Raw genomic sequence first — 18,996 nt, 5'->3', positions numbered from 1 at the left:
ACACCGAAGAGTTTTCCCTGTACCGCTGTACAGTGTTGTACGATTGATTATGGTATAGAACCTAAACATATGGATTAAATCTCAAAGTTTGTCGCCCTGCAGAACATCCGCAATGTTGTGCCGGTAATTAATGCAATAATAAGAAATACTGGTTCTTAAAGTTTGAATAATGGTATTGTTTACACTTCAAGAAACAACCAGTTGGCTTTCTACACATTTAATTAACTTTTGAATAATTTGTATGTAATGACAACTAATGTTTAACAATAACAGAAACAAATATTCTATTATATTACTCCTCAGAGATATTGGTCCTTCTATATCTATATTATCAGTTAATTTAGTCCAAATTTAATGGTGTGTAACCCGAACTATATTTCCGGTGTAATATCTTCCGCCTAGAGGCGTTAGACATATCCTTCCACCAAATACACCCGAGAGACGATCGCCGTTATGGCGGAATTGTCCGAGGAGTCCCGATTGCGTTACCGATACTGAGTTTTAGTAGTGTCTAACCTTTATTTGGTCGATAGTGGAGGTAAACACTTGCACCGATTCGTCTAGTTTCGCTTTGGAAGCGAACGATTGGAGTGATTTTATTTTGATTTGTCTACCAAATTATGTTGTTTATGACACGGATCTATGTTAAAGGGTAAGAATTGATTGAGAAAAGAGAAGGTTCTTAATAAGTAAAAATATATCATTTGATAAGCTCAATTTATATTTTGAAATCGAAAGTGACTTTCTTCTTTGTAAAGGAACAAAAATAACATTATGGATGTGTTGTTGTTATTTAAGTGTAAGTTTAGTTTGCGAGTAATTCGATTATAATTGTTTTTGTTTTGTTTACTGTGAACAGATAAATAGCATAAGCACAACACTGTTTGCAATGTCTTACTTTTGAAAATGCATTTCTAAAAGTGACCATTTCTCACATAATGTATATGATCTAATTGTTTGAGTAGTACAAATGACTGCCTTATTGACCGACCGACACACACATACAGAGAGTTTATCATACAACAGTACATCGCACTCAAACTCAAATATACACATTATTTTCTGTCATCAGTATAAAAAAATAGAGCTAATCAATTAGAAACGCAAATAGACTACTTTCCATCAAGGGTGTGATGAAACCTTTTGAAAAGTATTATTTGATATTCTAGTTCTTATAACGAAAGCTTTTTCGAGTTAATGTATAATAAACAGCTATTTTTTCTTAAATAATTGAAACAGCCGCACATACATGTAAAATGGGAATATATATTTTTTTAATCAACGTCATAACAACATAAACAATAGCGTTCATTTCGTGGAATGCTGTTCTGAGAATATATGCGTGTTTGGATGTTTAACTGGTGTACAGAGATTCTTTAACGTATACTGCGAAAACTGCGTATCAGTGGGTACGACGTATCGATCTAATTCAAAACATGCCGAATATCTGCCCCAAAACTTCTTAGTTCCGGTGCCGAATGTTTACAAGTTTTTCCCTACTTTATTATAAACAAAAAATAACCGTTAAATGGCCTGTCTATGGGTAAGTATGTTGTCGTTTATAACAAAATACGATGTCAGTGTCAAAATCGTGCACAGTTGCATAAGTTCTGTTAAGCATTGCGAAAGTATTTCACGTTTTACGATTGCTATTTTACCGAATTGAAACATGCCATAGTAAAATGACGTCACACGGTGAACCGCGTATTAGACGGTTTTGTATTTTTACATATATGGGCATGCTACTACGATGACTATAACACGCTCAACTTCATACCATTCAATTGAAATAAATGATGCCTTTTCTCGTATACTTTTCCGGTGTGTGTCCAATTAATGTTTTTTTTAAATTTCAGTTGCCCACTATCGTCATTTTGATTTGGGGAGAAGTCGATGTAAAATTGTAAAAGCTATATTGACACTAGAGGACTAGAAAGTTTTAAGTTATTGCTAAGTAGTTGTTGTTTTTGAAATATGTAATAATGTTCCGTTTATTTTGTTATGTTTTTATATATAAATAGATTGGAAAAATATGCTGTTCAAACAGTGCTAATTACATATTTTATACATATGCCCTAGCGCTTTCGACTTTTCGTCTTCATCAGGGGCTTGTCAACACAGATATGGTTATACATGCAATAATTATCTATTTTTAGAACTTTCCGCTGTCATGTCCAATAGTGCATGTACAACCATATCTGTGTTGACAAGCCCCTGATGAAGACGAAAAGTCGAAAGCGCTAGGGCATATTTATAAAATATGTAATTTGCACTGTTTGAACAGCATACTTCTCCAATCTATTATTACTGCTTTCTGTTCTTGCATCCGTTTTTGGATCCAGTGTTTTAGAAAGATGCATTCGTTGGTGTTTAATATTTTTTCTCAACCAACCATATATATATATATATATATATATATATATATATATATATATATATATATATATATACTATATCTTAAACATAAACATATGCATGCTACTGAAATAAAAGGTAAAATGGTATTAATTTATTCAACTAACAATTACTCTTATATAGTACACCAATGACAGGTTCAAACTTCATGCTAGTAATCTACACAGCGGCTAACCGTTAATACACCGATACGCAGTACTCTTCATTACAAACAAAATGGCGTCCGACTGTAAGCAGAACCAAGTCGATATTGAGATAAAATGTGCGATTATATCATAATGGAACTTAATTTCTTTACAAAATGAATAAAATAACAACGAACAGATCTGTTTTCTTTTATTTATTACGATATTTTTTATTTGAAGACAGACTTAATACACCGATACGCGGTATCCAAAGTATATACAAAACAAACGCAAAAGTGCCAATATTTTTTGTATTTGCCAGAGAGGTTTTACAAATTGTATGCATATCTAATACGTAATTTTTATTCATCTAATCATACCACTTGTGTTCAAATTTGTCAACACGTTTAAATTTAAACTCTCTAACAAATATATTTTCTTCTACAACGTTTGGTTTTTCAAATTCATTACCTTATTAATAATTACGTATTATGTTCATAGCATGTGTTAAACAATTTGTATAACCTTTATTACAATCGTTTACTTTTTTGTAAAAATTTGCATAATATTATCATCGTTTTTAAGAATTCAACCAATATTTCATAATGTTGACAAGTCCGTTTACACACAATTGATACCGACCTAATTCTCAATGAACAGAAACATAACACGTATTTATGTAGATATGAAACAATGTTTGTAAAACATTTAATGAAGCGTTCAATCATCTGACTTTTTGAAACTCCATACTTTTGAAGCATTATTTAATGTCGAACCCACAAAGAAGTTAAAACACTGACATAATAATTTTTGTCTAATGTTTAAAGTCATGGTATTTTATTAAAATGTAGTCATGACTTTAAGCGCCTTTTTACCAACCATATGTTCTTGATTTAATCTAAGTCTTCGAGTACATTTCAACACTTCCTCAACATATATAATTATCAGCAACTTCAATAGCTTAATTGTTTTATTAGCCGAGGCTGTTTTGTATAGCTTTTAACACAAATTACCATATGAATTGTCTGTCAATACGTCAATTAAAGCTAGCATTACTTAACAATCATACCCTTTCGTATGCGCATTTAATTTTAGCCGATGGACTGCGACATTGGGTCTTACTGGTTACCTTAAATAAACTTATGATCAATTGTTTGTAATGATGTTTAGTAGATTATTAAAATTCATTGAAGGATTCTTAATCTTGCTGAACGACATTTGCTGGCTGTTAACGAGGTGATCGGTACATGCGCTTCTCTTAAAGACGATCCGGGTAAAATCTCCGCTCCCGGTGCATGTGAATAAGGTTAGTGGCCATAGTAACGGGCAGGTGGGGTTTTCTCAGTGTACTCTCACACACACACACACACAAACACACTTCCTTCTCCACACACAGCAAAATACCAAATTACACTGTAGGCAATAGCAGCAATCATTCCAAATTAGTCTCTAATTTCGGCAGTCTAGTAAGTTAATTATATAGGAGAGCAAGAACACACATATCCCTCATATAATGCAGCTTCAGTTATGAAAGGACCACACAAACTTCGTTAAACAATGCTCCAATGCGAAAACCGTTGCGGTAAATACAAAGGAAAAGGATGGTGAATTAATACGTGTTTATGATAATCTAAATAATTTAATGGGTTAATGCTTCTTTTTTATTATAGAAACCTATTCACATGTTTATCAACTTGTAAAGGAGCTATTAATTCATATGTGACTTAAATTTTGTTAATATTTTCATAGGCATGTGATTTTGATTTTTTATCTATGGTTGGTTACATAAACAATCTTCCGACAATCTATGTCACAGTGAATAATCGCAATTCATATATATAATTATTCTGGTTTCATAAAGACGCCATAAGACGTTTTAGTCATAGTTATACAATCAAACAGACTCATACCATTCAATAATTATGAAAGTTTAAATAGTTAATTGGATGTGTACTTAGAATTTTAGTTCTATGACTAAGACGTCTTTAAGATGCCGGAATAATTATAACTATTAATTGCTGTTATTCACTATTAATCAAGTTAGCTAGTTTAAGGGGCCAATAAATATATTCACATATTATACAAAATGATTTAATTTGAAAATTCAAATTATAGTCTTTCCCAGCTTTTAATTGTATTGAAAGGAAATCGTAAACATTATGTACATATATTTTAGGTAAAAATCACATATGAAATTATTTCAGTTAAAGCTTTATTGATTAGCATTCTACCACGGCACGTGACTTGTTTTCTATATACAAAGAAGGAAAACTACTGTTGTTTATTACCCCGATATACCAACGGTTGTTTAAAGTGACGTCACTTTTATTGTCCGCGCACTGTTTATGAATGAAAACGACGTCATTTGATTTTAATGGTTGTGATGACGTCACGTTTCGCGGAAAAGTGGAGGAAGTTTGGTTAATATAATTTAAATAACAATTAAATCGCGGATAACTTATTAATGAAACCGTGTTAGAATCGAAATAATCAACGAGTAACCGTTGGTTAGTGAGGTAATAACCAACGGTATGTCGCTCCGATGCTTGTTATCAAACCACTCGGGCTGCGCCCTCGTGGTTTAATTCCTACGCATCGGAACTCCGTACCGTTGATTATTACCTCAATAACCAACGGTTACCCGTCGATTATGTGTTAATTAAACAAGGGTATTCAATAAAGTGAGCCTTTACAAAATAAAAAAGTATGAAATATACTTTCACTATAATTGAGTAAACATGTTCGTGAAAATCAAACTGTAGTATTGGAATGAAATACATAAAGAAAAATATGCAATCGATCACCGTTATTGCGAATTTTACCACAGTCGCACACGAATGCACATTAGAATGAGAAAGGAGCCTATCGTGGGTTATTACCCCGATATACCAACGGTTGTAAGTACGACGTGACTTTGATTGTCCGCGCACTGTTTATAAATGAAGACGACGTCATTTGATTTTCATTGTTGTGGTGGCGTTACATTTTCGCGGAAAAGTGGAGGACGTTCGGTTAATATAATTATCATTTATGACCTTTAAATCGCGGATAACTTATTAATGAAATCGTGTTAGAATCGAAATAAGCGACGTGTAAGGGTTGGTTATTGCGGTAATAACCAACGGTACGTCGTTCCGATGCTTGTTACCAAACCACTCTGGCTGCGCCCTCTTGGTTTAATTTCTACGCATCGGAACTCCAAACCGTTGCTTATTACAGAAATAACTAACGCTTGTACGCGCCAATTATTTCTTAAGCAATCAAATAATAATATTATTATATATTATTAATAATAAATATTAATATGGACCGTAGCCTATTCACTCTAACGATGATTTAGCAGTAGTGCATAATTCTGTGTCAACTAAAAACTTTTATAAGTGGCTAAGTCACACTTATGTGATAATATTAATCTTATTGTCATTGTTGTTGCATTAAATCCTGTGTCAAGGCCCTGCTGCTGTTGTTATTGTTGTTTTGTTGTTGTTGTTGCTGTTGTTTATTGGCAGGCCTTTGTTAGATTTGCCATGGTGTAACTTAATTGTGTTCTGATGTTACTTGTTTAATTATAATAAATGGAATCTTAGATCTAATCAAATTTAGGTTGTAAAAGATATCACACTATCAAGCACTTGTTAATTTTCCAAATTTGGATGACATCCGATGGCAAATACAAGATAAATTATGAAAAATGTAACTTTACGCATTGAAAACCCGGTAAGGTATTTTAATAGTAAACATTATATTTAACTTTTACTATTTCGTTGTTTGTATTTGTAACAAAATGGGCAAGCACTGAAAGCTATGGGGTTTCTGTTTAAAAAAAGATTAAAGTAATGACCGTTTAGAAAAATGTTTAGCAGGTTTTATGTGTTGATGGAGTTCCATTAACATAACTTACATGCAGATATATATCAACGCTATTACCGTTGGGTACGGTCTGAATTCCCAACACATGGGTACATTCAAATAAGTACATCACCCACATAAATGCGTGTAGTGCTAGTTATACACGTGGCTTAATTTAAACAACTACTATATACGAATCGAATCAAAATCGACATGCACTGAAAGCTATGAGTACACATGGGTACATTCAAATAAGTACATCACCCACATGAATGCGTGCAGTGCTAGTTATAAACGTGGCTTAATTTAAACAACTACTATAAATATATCGAATGAAAATGATGTAGGAGCATACAATTTGCATTTGACACGTAGTCTTATATAATACTTTTGAATTATTAAATAAGTATGCTGGTCACCATTTTTGCAGATACATACTTGTGTATGTAATTATTTAAAGTTTTTATACAATACTTGAAATGGATTATAAATACAAAAATATAAGTATATAAAATGAATTCCCTACATAACTTTGTGAGCGTATTTCATTAGATGAAAAATTAATCGTTATCGAATGGTAGGACAGGATGAATATTAAGTGATTAAAAACAAGATAATGACGTTCGATGCTATGTTGTATGTATGTAATCAATTATCTTCGAAATAAATACACAACTAAGCTTGTTTATAATCAATGCGCATTTTACTAACATAATTGTACAGATGGCGGAAGGTGATCCATGGCGTGATACGGCGGAGCATGGAGGTATCCCACGTAACAGTGGCCTTTACAGTCGTCACTCTATAGTAAGAAGTGGTTTATGTGCAGCTCACGTAGAAGTTGTCAGTTCCGGTGTATGTGCAGTTCACGTAGAAGTTGTCAGTTCCGGTGTATATGCAGTTCACGTAGAAGTTGTCAGTTCCGGTGTATGTACAGTTCACGTAGCAGTTGTCAGTTCCGGTGTATGTGCAGTTCACGTAGAAGTTGTCAGTTTCGGTGTATGTGCAGTTCACGTACAAGTTGCTAGTGCTGGTGTATGTGCAGTTCAAGTAGAAGTTGTCAGTTTCGGTGTATGTGCAGTTCACGTAGAAGTTGTCAGTTTCGGTGTATGTGCAGTTTACGTAGAAGTTGCTAGTACTGGTGTATGTGCAGTTCACGTAGAAGTTGTAAGTTCCGGTGTATGTGCAGTTAAAGTAGAAGTTGTCAGTTCCGGTGTATTGGCAGTTCACATAGAAGCTGTCAGTTCCGGTGTATGTGGATTTCACGTAGAAGTTGCTAGTACTGGTGTATGTGCAGTTCACGTAGAAGTTGTCAGTTCCGGTGTATGTACAGTTCACGTAGAAGTTGTCAGGTCCGGTGTATGTGCAGTTCACGTAGAAGTTGCTAGTACTGGTGTATGTGCAGTTCACGTAGAAGTTGCTAGCACTTGTGTATGTGCAGTTCACGTAGAAATTGTCAGTTCCGGTGTATGTGCAGTTCACGTTGAAGTTGCTAGTACTGGTGTATGTGCAGTTCACGTAGAAGTTGTCAGTTCCGGTGTATGTGCAGCTCATGTAGAAGTTGTCAGTTCTGGTTTATGTGCAGTTCACTTAGAATTGCTAGTACTGGTGAATAAGTAATTCATGTAGAAGTTGTACTTACTGGTGTATATATGAAGTTAACATAGAAGTTGTAAGAATTAAGGTATGTGGTGTTTACATATAAGATTTAAGTACGTGTGTGTGTGTGTGCAGTTCATGTAAAAGTTTCAAGAAGTGATGTATTTGCAGTTTACTTAGATATTGAAAAATAAACAAACACGTGTTTGTGCAGTTCACATAGAAGTTGTAAGTTCTGATGTATGTTCAATGCATGTAGAAGTTGTAAGTACTGGCATATGTGCAGTGCTCGTAGAAGTTGAAAGTACTGATGTATGTGCAGTGCACATAGAAGTTGTAAGTACTGATGTATATACAATGCACATAGACATTAAGACTTACATTGTAATTACTGGTGTATGTGCATGGCACATATAAGTTGTATGTTTTGGTGTATGTGCAGTGCTCGTAGAAGTTGCAGCGATAGTTGAAAGTACTGGTGTTTAAGTAGTGCACATAGAAGTTGTAAGTACTGGTTTATCTGCAGTTCAAACACGTTGCATGTACAGTTGTATGTGCAGTTCACATGCAAGTGTAAAGTAAGTACTGATGTATGTGCAGTTCACGTAGAAGCTGTAAGTATTGGTGTATGTGCAGTTCACGTAGAAGCTGTAAGTAATGGTGTATGTGCAGTTCACGTAGAAGCTGTAAGTAATGGTGTATGTGCAGTTCACATGCAAGAGTAAAGTAAGTACTGATGTATGTGCAGTTCACGTAGAAGCTGTAAGTAATGGTGTATGTGCAGTTCACGTAGAAGCTGTAAGTAATGGTGTATGTGCAGTTCTATCACAAGTCGGTTTCGTAAAATACTATTATACATACATATTTCAAATACATATATCAGTATTTGATGTGAAAATAACATTGCAGACAATTGATAATGAGTACAATTTACGTTCTTTTTTACGCTGTGAATTTCTACACTAATAAATGTTTGCATTAATCAAGCTCTATGCGTTGATGTTTTTTTCATTGCTTATCTGATTATCCTGTATACGAGTCAAATTCTAACTTCGTGATAAACCCACTCATTGCTTATTTGTTTAAGCTTAAACAGATTTAACATATTCAGCCAATTTTAGATGAGTTAAATGTCTTAAGACCATATTGTGTTATAACATGTATGGGTTCGTATAGGACGCGTAGGCTTGGATTGCTATGGACCGTTTCATATTGTTTAAGGAGCATATTATGATTTCCTGCAATTTGAATGTTTTCATCACTATCAGGTTCAGTGTGAAAATGCCTCACTAGAGATGTGCACTCTGATGAACTGTCTCGGTTATGGGCCTCACATCAGACAGGCACGGAGAGACGCCTACAGAGAAGCTGATAGGCTGAGTAATGCTCGAGGCACTGGTATCATAACGAAGATCACTTCTGGTAGCAAGGCAGAGGGGCTGACATGCTTTTTAGAAAGTGACTGGGATTGGATGTATGTTGTAGAAGGCATCATGTGTTTAGAAAATGGTGTTGATTCTGACAAATTACCAAGGGAGACTACTGTGTTTACATTAAACACCGACGTGTGCTACCACGGACACTCAAGGCTTAATTTACTCGGGCGACTTGGCCGACTTCCATCAATAATTCGTGATGCTCTGTGTGAAGATGAAAATGGGCGTGTCTTCCTGAGCAGTGCTTTATTGGTTGATGCTCTACGTGACATAGCACCTACGCCACACGAGATTCGCCATGAACGTGCAGGGCCATCAATGCCGAGATCATCAGGGCCATTTCATACAGACAATGTCTTTTCTTTACGCTGCCATTGTCCTGTCATACTATCGAGATGGGCAGAGCGAACTCGCCATTGGCCACCACCGGATATCGTTCGCAAAGTCGTAACTATGGGATCATTTGTAACACCTGTTGGTTTTAAGGGTAGTGAATATCAACATTTAGAATGGAGGATTTGTTTTAATACTGGGGAGAATGAACTTATGAGCAGTCTTAATAACACCCAGGTCTACATTTATGTTTTATTGAAAATGGTTGTTAAGGATGTGTTAAAGCCAGTAAAGAAAGAAATTACATCATACACAGTGAAAAACATTGTATTGTGGCTTGCGGAGAACAATCCACAGGCACAGTTTAATGAAAGCAATTTGTTTTATTGGATTCGGGAAGGATTGGAGAAATTGAGAACGGCAATATTAAAGATTGAACTGCCATATTATATGATACCAGAAAGGAATCTAATGGCAGCATGCGGACTGGATGACGGACAAAAATGTACATGGGTAAATACTATCACGGACATGATGAACGAAGGTTCAAATACATTACTAAGATTGCCGAGGATACGAAAGGCAATAATATCGCATCCAGAGCCACTAATGTGGTATAACAAGAAGAGAATTGAAATAGAACTGCTGCTGTTGAAGCTCTGGACCAGATTAGAACAGTGCAAGGATGAGAATGGTGTGGTCAATATGTCGGATCCTATGCTGCAGGCGTTATATAGTCGTAGGTGTGAGTTAGTGATAGAGGTCCATACGAGGATGAATAGGGAAGGAAGTCGTTTGAATGATCTGGACGAGATATATTATATGATGCTTATGTAATTGTGTTGTAAATGCCAGTTATTCCATGCAATGAATATTTTCAACAATGCACTTCAGAACGTAGTTTATTTAGGGCGTCAAAACATAACATATATATTCGAGGGCTGAACGGAAAACTGCAGTATCTTCTTCTTTATTATGTGCTCATGCGTGGTTTGATATTTGGTAATATCAATAGTGTTTAGTTTTCCCTTCGTAATTCATTTAATTGTTCGGACGTGTATTATTGGATTGTTAAGTTTTGTTTGTTAACTTAAAAACGGTCCGTACACTTATAGGTGTTCACAGTCATTACGTACCGAGTAAATGTATAAAGCGGTAACTTTATAAATTCATGCTTTATTTTAGATCAACTTTGTTAATAATAACTATTAATTGTCACCCAATCTTATTTGGAGTGCTCTGATTTAATCCAACAAATGTGCATACTTATAGAATCTCTGTCATGCGTTGTTTTTTGTTGTACGCACATTTGTTTGACATGCGTTTATATGTTGTGCTTCTTTTTTCGTTCACAATAGTCCTTGATGACGTAACAGAGAAATTTGGTGCGTATGACCGTTTAAACATTAAGCTATACATATTAATATGCACATGTAATATGGATCGTAAAACGTAGAGTATCGAAAATAAATGTGTGTTAGTTGATATAAATTACATCTTAATACATTATTAACGACACGTGAAGCATTCACATGTCTTCCTTTGTTTATCGAACCTACTGGTACGATGTGACGTTACTTTCATTGGTAAAGTATGCCATTTGAATTATCCTGCAATGAAGCTGCGTCTAGGTTTTAAGGCACATAACGGCCCCAGATTTTTTGATTCGCATACAGATTATATTAGATAAAAGCAAAATGCTCAATGGGTCATTGTCGACCTGATATGGCCCACAAGTCACCCGGGGGTGACGTGACATGAAGCCGATTGTGGTCACCCGGGGGTGACATGAAGACGATTCCTGTCACCCGGAGGTGACTTCAAACCGATTCTAGTCAACCTTTATATCAGCATAAAGTCACCCTCATCAACAATTTTATTGTAATCCTTACATTTTATCATACATACTCTGATTTTAAAATTCTCTTTTTTTCTATTTTTACTTACATTCATTTTGTTGTTAATGGTTTTGGAATAAGTCTCTTTCTGGTCGAACGCGCATGCGCTAAAATGCGATGCGGTCCCGTTTGATAAAAAATACACGTGTGACTAGATGCAGATTCGTGTCACCCGGACAAAGAAGATAATGTAATGTCCGTATTATGCGATACTCGCGAAAGTGACAGTTATGCAATTGTTCATACTTTCAACATATTTAAAACATCTGAATGTAAGCATTTCTTGTTCAATGTGTATGTCTTTGTAAATTTGATTCCTTTAAACGAGCATTCCTGTTGTTTGAAATTCATATTTAATTAGGAATGCAAGAGGTTAACCGGTTAACCTACCGAAACGACCTTTTAACCGGTTACATTTTCGGGAAAAGGTTAACATGAAAAAATAAATTGTAGTATGCTTTTTTATTCGAATAATCTTTTCTCTTTTCCATAATACAATTCGTACGATTTTACGTTTTGCGCGTGACATACTGCCAATTTGCGCTGGCAACTAGAGAAAAAAAAACATGCCGCACCATCGACGGTAGTAAATAACGTGTCAATGAAAAGGTAATAAAGCAGAACCTTTGTGGTAACAAGCAGGGGGTACGTTTTGATAATTTGCACTGTTGTGTTTAACTCACGAAAATTTAACTAGCGAACTGCGTGGTGTGGGGGCCATTAGCGAAGAGGCAATTGACACGTTTATAGATCTCGCGATCAATTTCAATTGAGACATTGGGTGGTTTATTTTGATGCTCTGTTAACCGATATCCAACACTGATTGCCAGCGAAAATAAAGTATTTATAAGTAACAATTTTATCAAGAATTGCATTCGTAGTTAAAATCTTGTCGAGTTAACGTCTTATTTGTTCTATCAGATATTAAAATCATTGTTAGTAATGTACGTGATCCACGATGCCACAACTACCGTCTGAGGCAAGTTTTATTGAAGAAAGCAATTAATTTAACTAATTTAATAAGAAAAATATTAATATTAAAATTAAAACCGAATACACAAAGAAACATACCATTTGTGAACGATACGACGCGAACGTAATGTAAGCGACCCAACTAAAAATAAGGTAATGACACGTAAAAGAATATTGTGTAATTCTTTAATAAAAAATTCATATTCTTTCACGTAGGAAAAATAAATACAATATATAGCAAACATTTACAAAATTATTAAAAGAAATGTAACAATACATGTTATAAAGAAACAGACATGTTATCAACACAAGCGATCTCAAATTACTTCCGTTCTATAGAGAGTAGAGGTACGAGCGGTATGACATTATTTACGTAAACTTTAACATTTGAATCACTTAAGGAGTTTCGGTTAACCGGTTACTAACAAAAGATTAACCGGTTAATGATTTGTGTAACCGCTAGCATCCCTACGGAATACATGATGTTCCGTGCATTTCTGTCGTTATGATGAATATTCAACATTTGAGTAATTAAATTGCATTAATTTAATAGATGTCGTTTAATCCTTTTATATGAATTGCGATGCTTAATATTTGTGTTAAATGTTTATTTACTTTAGTGTATGATGTGACAGTTTCTCTACGTTGTGTATTTACCGTTCAAGGCGGTGACCCCAACACATATTGTACATCTGAGAAAATAATCTTAAAAACATCGTGTAGAGGTTCTGGTCATACTTTTGTTCGTAGAATTGCGTTAAAGACACATGCCACAACTCGAAGGTCAAAACATGGTCATAAGCGTACCATGGAGTTGTTTTTTAGTTTGTTTTTGTTTGTAAGAATATTCCGCCGTCTTCAAAAATATTTCATTCATATCACAGCGGTCTGTTAAACTGTTTACACGTGTCCTGTGTAAGTTGGTTTATTACTTCTAAGTGCAAATACTTACGCCAGAAATTGAACACTGCCCTACATGAATCACAGGTCAGGGAAGAATGGACGTACAAATAATGTCAATGACAATCACAACACACCGGGACGGTAATCGAGCCCACGATCCTCAAATGTTTAGTCAAGCCTTTAACCATGATGGTCAAACCATATGGCTTTCTCGGTAGCGGGTTCGTTGCTTTTTTACAGTTTTGACTCAAGTCGGTTCTTAGATATTACATTATCAACCTTAAATTTTCTATTTATACAACCACCAATCTTTGGTTCTTCAACATTACATTCTCTTTATATACATCAAGCAATCGTGGTTTTATAGATATCGTAATATCAATCTTACATTCTCTATTAATACATCCAGTAAATTTGTGTTCCTAGATACCGAAATATCAACCGTATATTATTTATTTATACATCCATAAATCGTGGGCTCTAAGATATCCCACTATTAACATTACATTCTGTAGTCATACATCCAGCAACCTTACATCCTCAATTTATACATCCAGCAATCGTGGGTTCTTAGATATTAAATAATGTAGGGGCGATTGTCCGGTTGGCAAAATAATGTAGGAGCGACTGTCCGCCCTGTAAAAACATAGTATGAGCGACTGTCCGCCCTGCCAAAACATCGTAGGAGCGCCTGTCTGCCATGTCAAATTTAGCGTATGAGCGATTGTCCGTAGGAGCGATTGTCCGGGATTCATCGCAATATCAACCTTACATTCTCTATTAATACACCCAGCAATCGTGGGTTGTTAGATACCGCAATATCAACCAAACATTCACTATTTATACATGCAGCAATCGCGGTTTCTTAGATATCGCAATATCAACCTTACATTCTCAATTTATACATCCAGCAATCGTGGATTCTTAGATATCGTAGTATCAACCTAACATTCACTATTTATACATGCAGCAAACGTGGTTTCTTAGATATCGTAGTATCAACCGTACATTCTCTATTTGTACATGCAGAAGTATTAATAGAAAATGTATGGTTGTCACCTTTTCATTTCATATCATATGTTATCAGACAAACAAGCAGTACAAAATAGTACCGGTATTCAGGCAATCGGACAAAGCGACGGCTATATTCCAATACCACTAGCACACACATATGTATCCACCATCAAGTTGATAGTTTTTATTTATTTATGTACGCCACTACGGTACTGAACAAGTAAAACTAAACCAATCTCTCAGACATATTTACAACTTATAACATATTCAACTAAAAATTTCATTGCTAAAAAAGGTGCCATCAATAGATACAATAAGTTGGTGAAATCAACATCAATGACATATGGAAATGGCTGTCATTTAAATTCAGAAGTGTTTGTCGGATTACACATTTACTTATGCTCATTGAGAATAAAACAAAACGTTTACAGTTGTGTGTAATTAATTCAAAGAGTCTATGTTAAATCGCTTAAGGTTCATGGGGGGGGGGATGAAATTCATAAAAACTTCGCTTTGGTTTATCTTCGTTCAATGTGGTACAATATGGTCAAACTATATATCATTTTAAAGCTTAAGACGGATAGAATAACATAAACACATTTTTGACATTCAATACTTGTGTGCTTTATTCATATTTTGGTTTAAAACCAATACATTTTTACACTAATTTACAAAATCTCAATCTAAAGTTAGGACGGATATGCACTACCTAAAGTTGAATAAATACAAAGCTATATACATATACAAGGTCAAGTTAGCATCATTTCACAGAAAATTATTGTCATAAAACAACAAATGAGTTTTTATTCAACTGCCTTTTTTGGATAAATTTCCTAAACAAAGTTCTAAAAATAACTAAAACGTAACTACTTTTTAATAATCCAGGTATGGTGGATAATAAGAGTCACACTTTTATTTCAAAGGCTTAACAATTTTGTTATTTACCTCTCAACCAAATTGCAGATTTTAAACCATCTCAAATTGAAATAGATTGCACTCATTGCAGACGACATATACAATTGTAAAGGAATATAAAGAAATTGGCAAACCGATTGATTTTATATTTCGATTCCTTCTACCCATTTTAAAAGCGTGGCCATCGCTGTGCTCCGTAGAAAAACGTGCAAAACAAATCGGTCGAAACCACGTGCAGTGGTGAGAAAACCGGGTATGTGTATACACATACCTGAGAAAACACATTCTTAATTTGACAGTTGGGTGGCATATAGTAAAACAACTATTAACATTAATCAGCAAGAGATCGCACTAAATAACAGAAATGACCACGTAGAGATATTATCACTTACCCTATTTCAAATATTTTCCAGCTGAAAATTGTCCCCACACGTCTTGTTTAGTTTATTTGTATTGTTTTTCTGGAGCCGAAGTGCATCTCACAGAATATCCATCCAACTTCCGTTGTTTTCACTTTCGTTATTAAAAACTCCGTTTAAAAGAAGTATTTCTACTTTTAGATTGTTTAAGCGATGTATTATTATATATTATCAATAGAACAGTATACCGTGATGAATTGTACGGAGTTACTTATCGATCTTTCTGTCAGTCTGTAAGCGTACTATTTTATGCGCAATAATATAAGTACAGTGATTCGACAACGATTGTAAACATTGGTGAAATGCTTCTGACATAGTTATTCTTTTGAGTGTTTATGAGGTCTGATCGTGCAGTTTGCAAACATCAACGGAAAGATTACAATCCAATGCATTTGTCATCGTCAACCGTTTGGAATGTCAATTAGGCGATGAGTGAGTTTTTAGCATGTTTCTTTCTATTTTATTAATTTAAAAATGGCTGCCCCCATGGTGATGAAATGACATGTGTTCGAGTTTTGATATTTCTAGATATGTAAACTTTTTTATTATTTAAGCGTAACTTGCCCTCGTCAATGTCGATATTAATCACTAGTTATATAATTTTCCGCCGAAATACGTGGAATAAACATGATTCAGATTTTTGAAAATAATGTATATTTTATTGTTAAAATCGCTTTGTATTTTGATTGATTTTTGTGGATGTTATGATACGTTGATGTACAAAATTGGTAGCGGTTTGAAGGAAAAACATCCTTTAAAGCATATGTATACATTTTTAATGTGGCACTCTTGCTTTAGTCAAATTTGAGTTCAATGCTAGGGGTCCCACATTTTTCAAAATGAAGCCTCTACATGAACCTTAACGTGAAGAAAAAATGTCTTAAAAATATTACGCATGAAATGCACAATTTCCACGAGGATTACACCGTTGCCATCATCAGTTTTCTAAGAAACTGGCCACTATTTTAACTGATTAGAATGGTACATGTGTAGTTATAACAATAAATGCGTTTATAATTTATATAAACATTAAGTGTAACGGACAAGTGTAGTTCAGCAAAGGACAAGTTAAATTTCCGAAATTGTTGTCCGTGGACAAGTATAGTTTTTTTAGATTTCGCCACCCCTGAATGTATGATAATAGATAAATATCTTGATTTTACCAAATCAACATAAAAACCAACAAAATTGTGTCTTATTTATAAGTACACGCATTCAATATATCATTGCATTTAATAAATTAATTAGCATGTGTTTACCCAATATACATGACTGTGCTCTGTGACAAAGGGGTTTAATGCATGTGTGCAAAGTGCTGTCCAAGTCTTTTCAGTCTGCACAGGCTAATCAGGGAAGGAACTTTCTGCTTTTATATTTTTAGTTTAAAGAAAGTCTCTTCTTAGCAAAAATCAAGTTTAGTCGGGAAGTGTCGTCCCTGATTAGCCTGTGCAGACTAAATCTACTCTTACAGTAACCAAGACAACTGTAGGAGTTTCATAAACTACTCTGTTTATCACACTCTGTATTGTGTATACAAGACTAGTTAAAGAGTTATGAACTGTGTTTTCATGACAACTTGGCTTGAAATATACAATGAGACTAGCTCTGGGAAAGCCGCAGTTAAAGCATGCGGGTAAAGTGTCGCCCAGGTAAACCTGTTCAGTCCGCATAGGCTAATCAGGGACGACACTGTCCACATAGACTGGATTTTTGTTTTGAATAGAGTTCCTTTAAACGAAAAATTCCATAACAGCGGAAATAATAGTTCCAGATTAGCCTTTGCATAATGCACAGGTTATTCTGGGAAATACTTTACGCATGTGTATTAAGCCCTGTTTTAACAGATTGCGGAACAAATATATGGCTGACATGAAATGAAGTTGGTTAAACACATTTTAACCAGTTTTTGCAAAAAAGTGGACTTAATAGATACGGGCATTGCCGTGGAAAGCATAACACAATCATGACTTCCTTGGTCCGTACAACTTAACACTAAACTTATTATCAACATTGAAATTGTCTTACACCTATAAATGTTACGTATTGTTTTTATAACAACCAACTGTTGTCAAATGAATAAATTGAATGGTGTTTTTTTAAAACTTTTATTGGAGATAACAAACTTAAAAGGCTAATGTTTATAAAGGAGCAAAATAACACAACAAACATAAAATAATACTATAGAGTTGTTAATGAGAAATAAATAGTTAAAAATGAGAAAATATGAAGCTTTTGTACCACTTAACGACATAATACTTCAGAATTATTCTGTTGTAACTCTTTAATTTCTGACCACTCAACCTGTTGAGTGCTTACAAAACGTAACAGTACTAATGAGTCATTTTATAAGGTAAGACTTAACTAGTGAGCTATATGACCACTTATGATCGTACTTGTGAGCTAATTGACAACTAGACCCGAGTATACAACTAAAGACTATTTTCACTCCTCCATGACAACTGACCCCTGCCACTCACCTGTAGAGTGTGTGGTTTGCAGGCCTTCACAAGAGCGTTCACCAGTTTGCTTGTGTGGAGGAAGTGGACATTCTCATCCATCAGACCATGCACGATCAGTAGACGATTCTCACTGAAAACATGAACGATCAGTAGATGATTCTCACTGAAAACATGAACGATCAGTAGATGATTCTCACTGAAAACGTGCACAATCAGTAGATGATTATCACTTGAAACATGAACGATTACTAGACGATTCTAACTGAAAACATGAACAATCAGTAGACAATTCTCAATGAAAACATGAACAATCAGTAGACGATTCTCACTGAAAACATGAACGATCAGTAGATGATTATCACTGAAAACATGAACGATCAGTAGATGATTCTCACTGAAAACATGAACAATCAGTAGACCATTCTCACTGAAAACATGATCGATCAGTAGAAAATTCTCAATGAAAACATGATCAATCAGTAGACGATTCTCACTGAAAACATGAACGATCAGTAGATGATTATCACTGGAAACACGAACGATCAGTAGATGATTCTCACTGAAAACATGGACAATCAGTAGACAATTCTCAATGAAAACATGAACGATCAGTAGACGATTCTCCTTAAAATCAAGAATTATCAGTAGACGATTCTCAC

The 18,996-nt window shown here is 34.7% G+C and overlaps 4 protein-coding genes across 4 annotated transcripts in view; 3 read left to right on the top strand and 1 right to left on the bottom strand.

Moving 5' to 3' along the window:
- The window catches only part of LOC127869364 (uncharacterized), a 198,360-nt gene extending 187,155 nt beyond the window's left edge, over nt 1–11,205 (top strand). The window contains exon 5 of the transcript XR_008044532.1: nt 10,873–11,205. The gene's annotated coding sequence lies outside the window, so the exon portion shown is untranslated. The remainder of the gene's footprint in view (nt 1–10,872) is intronic.
- The window catches only part of LOC127870170 (dipeptidyl peptidase 9-like), a 238,710-nt gene that overhangs the window by 51,057 nt on the left and 168,657 nt on the right, over nt 1–18,996 (bottom strand). The gene's annotated exons all lie outside the window — the stretch shown is intronic.
- Nucleotides 1–18,996, top strand: part of LOC127869366 (uncharacterized) — a 262,614-nt gene that overhangs the window by 143,711 nt on the left and 99,907 nt on the right. The window lies entirely within an intron of this gene.
- On the top strand, nt 533–10,879 carry LOC127869368 (uncharacterized). The gene is made up of 4 exons (XM_052411873.1): nt 533–652; nt 3,734–3,846; nt 7,113–7,196; nt 9,257–10,879. The coding sequence occupies exons 3-4, from the start codon at nt 7,113–7,115 to the stop codon at nt 10,592–10,594; spliced, it is 1,422 nt and encodes a 473-aa protein (XP_052267833.1). The 5' UTR covers nt 533–652; nt 3,734–3,846; the 3' UTR covers nt 10,595–10,879.

This window comes from Dreissena polymorpha, chromosome 2 (assembly GCF_020536995.1).
Source record: "Dreissena polymorpha isolate Duluth1 chromosome 2, UMN_Dpol_1.0, whole genome shotgun sequence".
Classification (NCBI taxonomy): Eukaryota; Metazoa; Mollusca; class Bivalvia; order Myida; family Dreissenidae; genus Dreissena; species Dreissena polymorpha.
This window is presented reverse-complemented; position numbering and strand designations above follow the sequence as displayed.

Bases quoted from the DNA above. Each gene is read 5' to 3' on its own strand.
- LOC127869368 (XM_052411873.1), top strand. From the start codon at position 7,113: ATGGCGGAAGGTGATCCATGGCGTGATACGGCGGAGCATGGAGGTATC. The intron at 7,197-9,256 runs GTAAGAAGTGGT...CATCACTATCAG, and splicing joins TTTACAGTCGTCACTCTATA to GTTCAGTGTGAAAATGCCTC.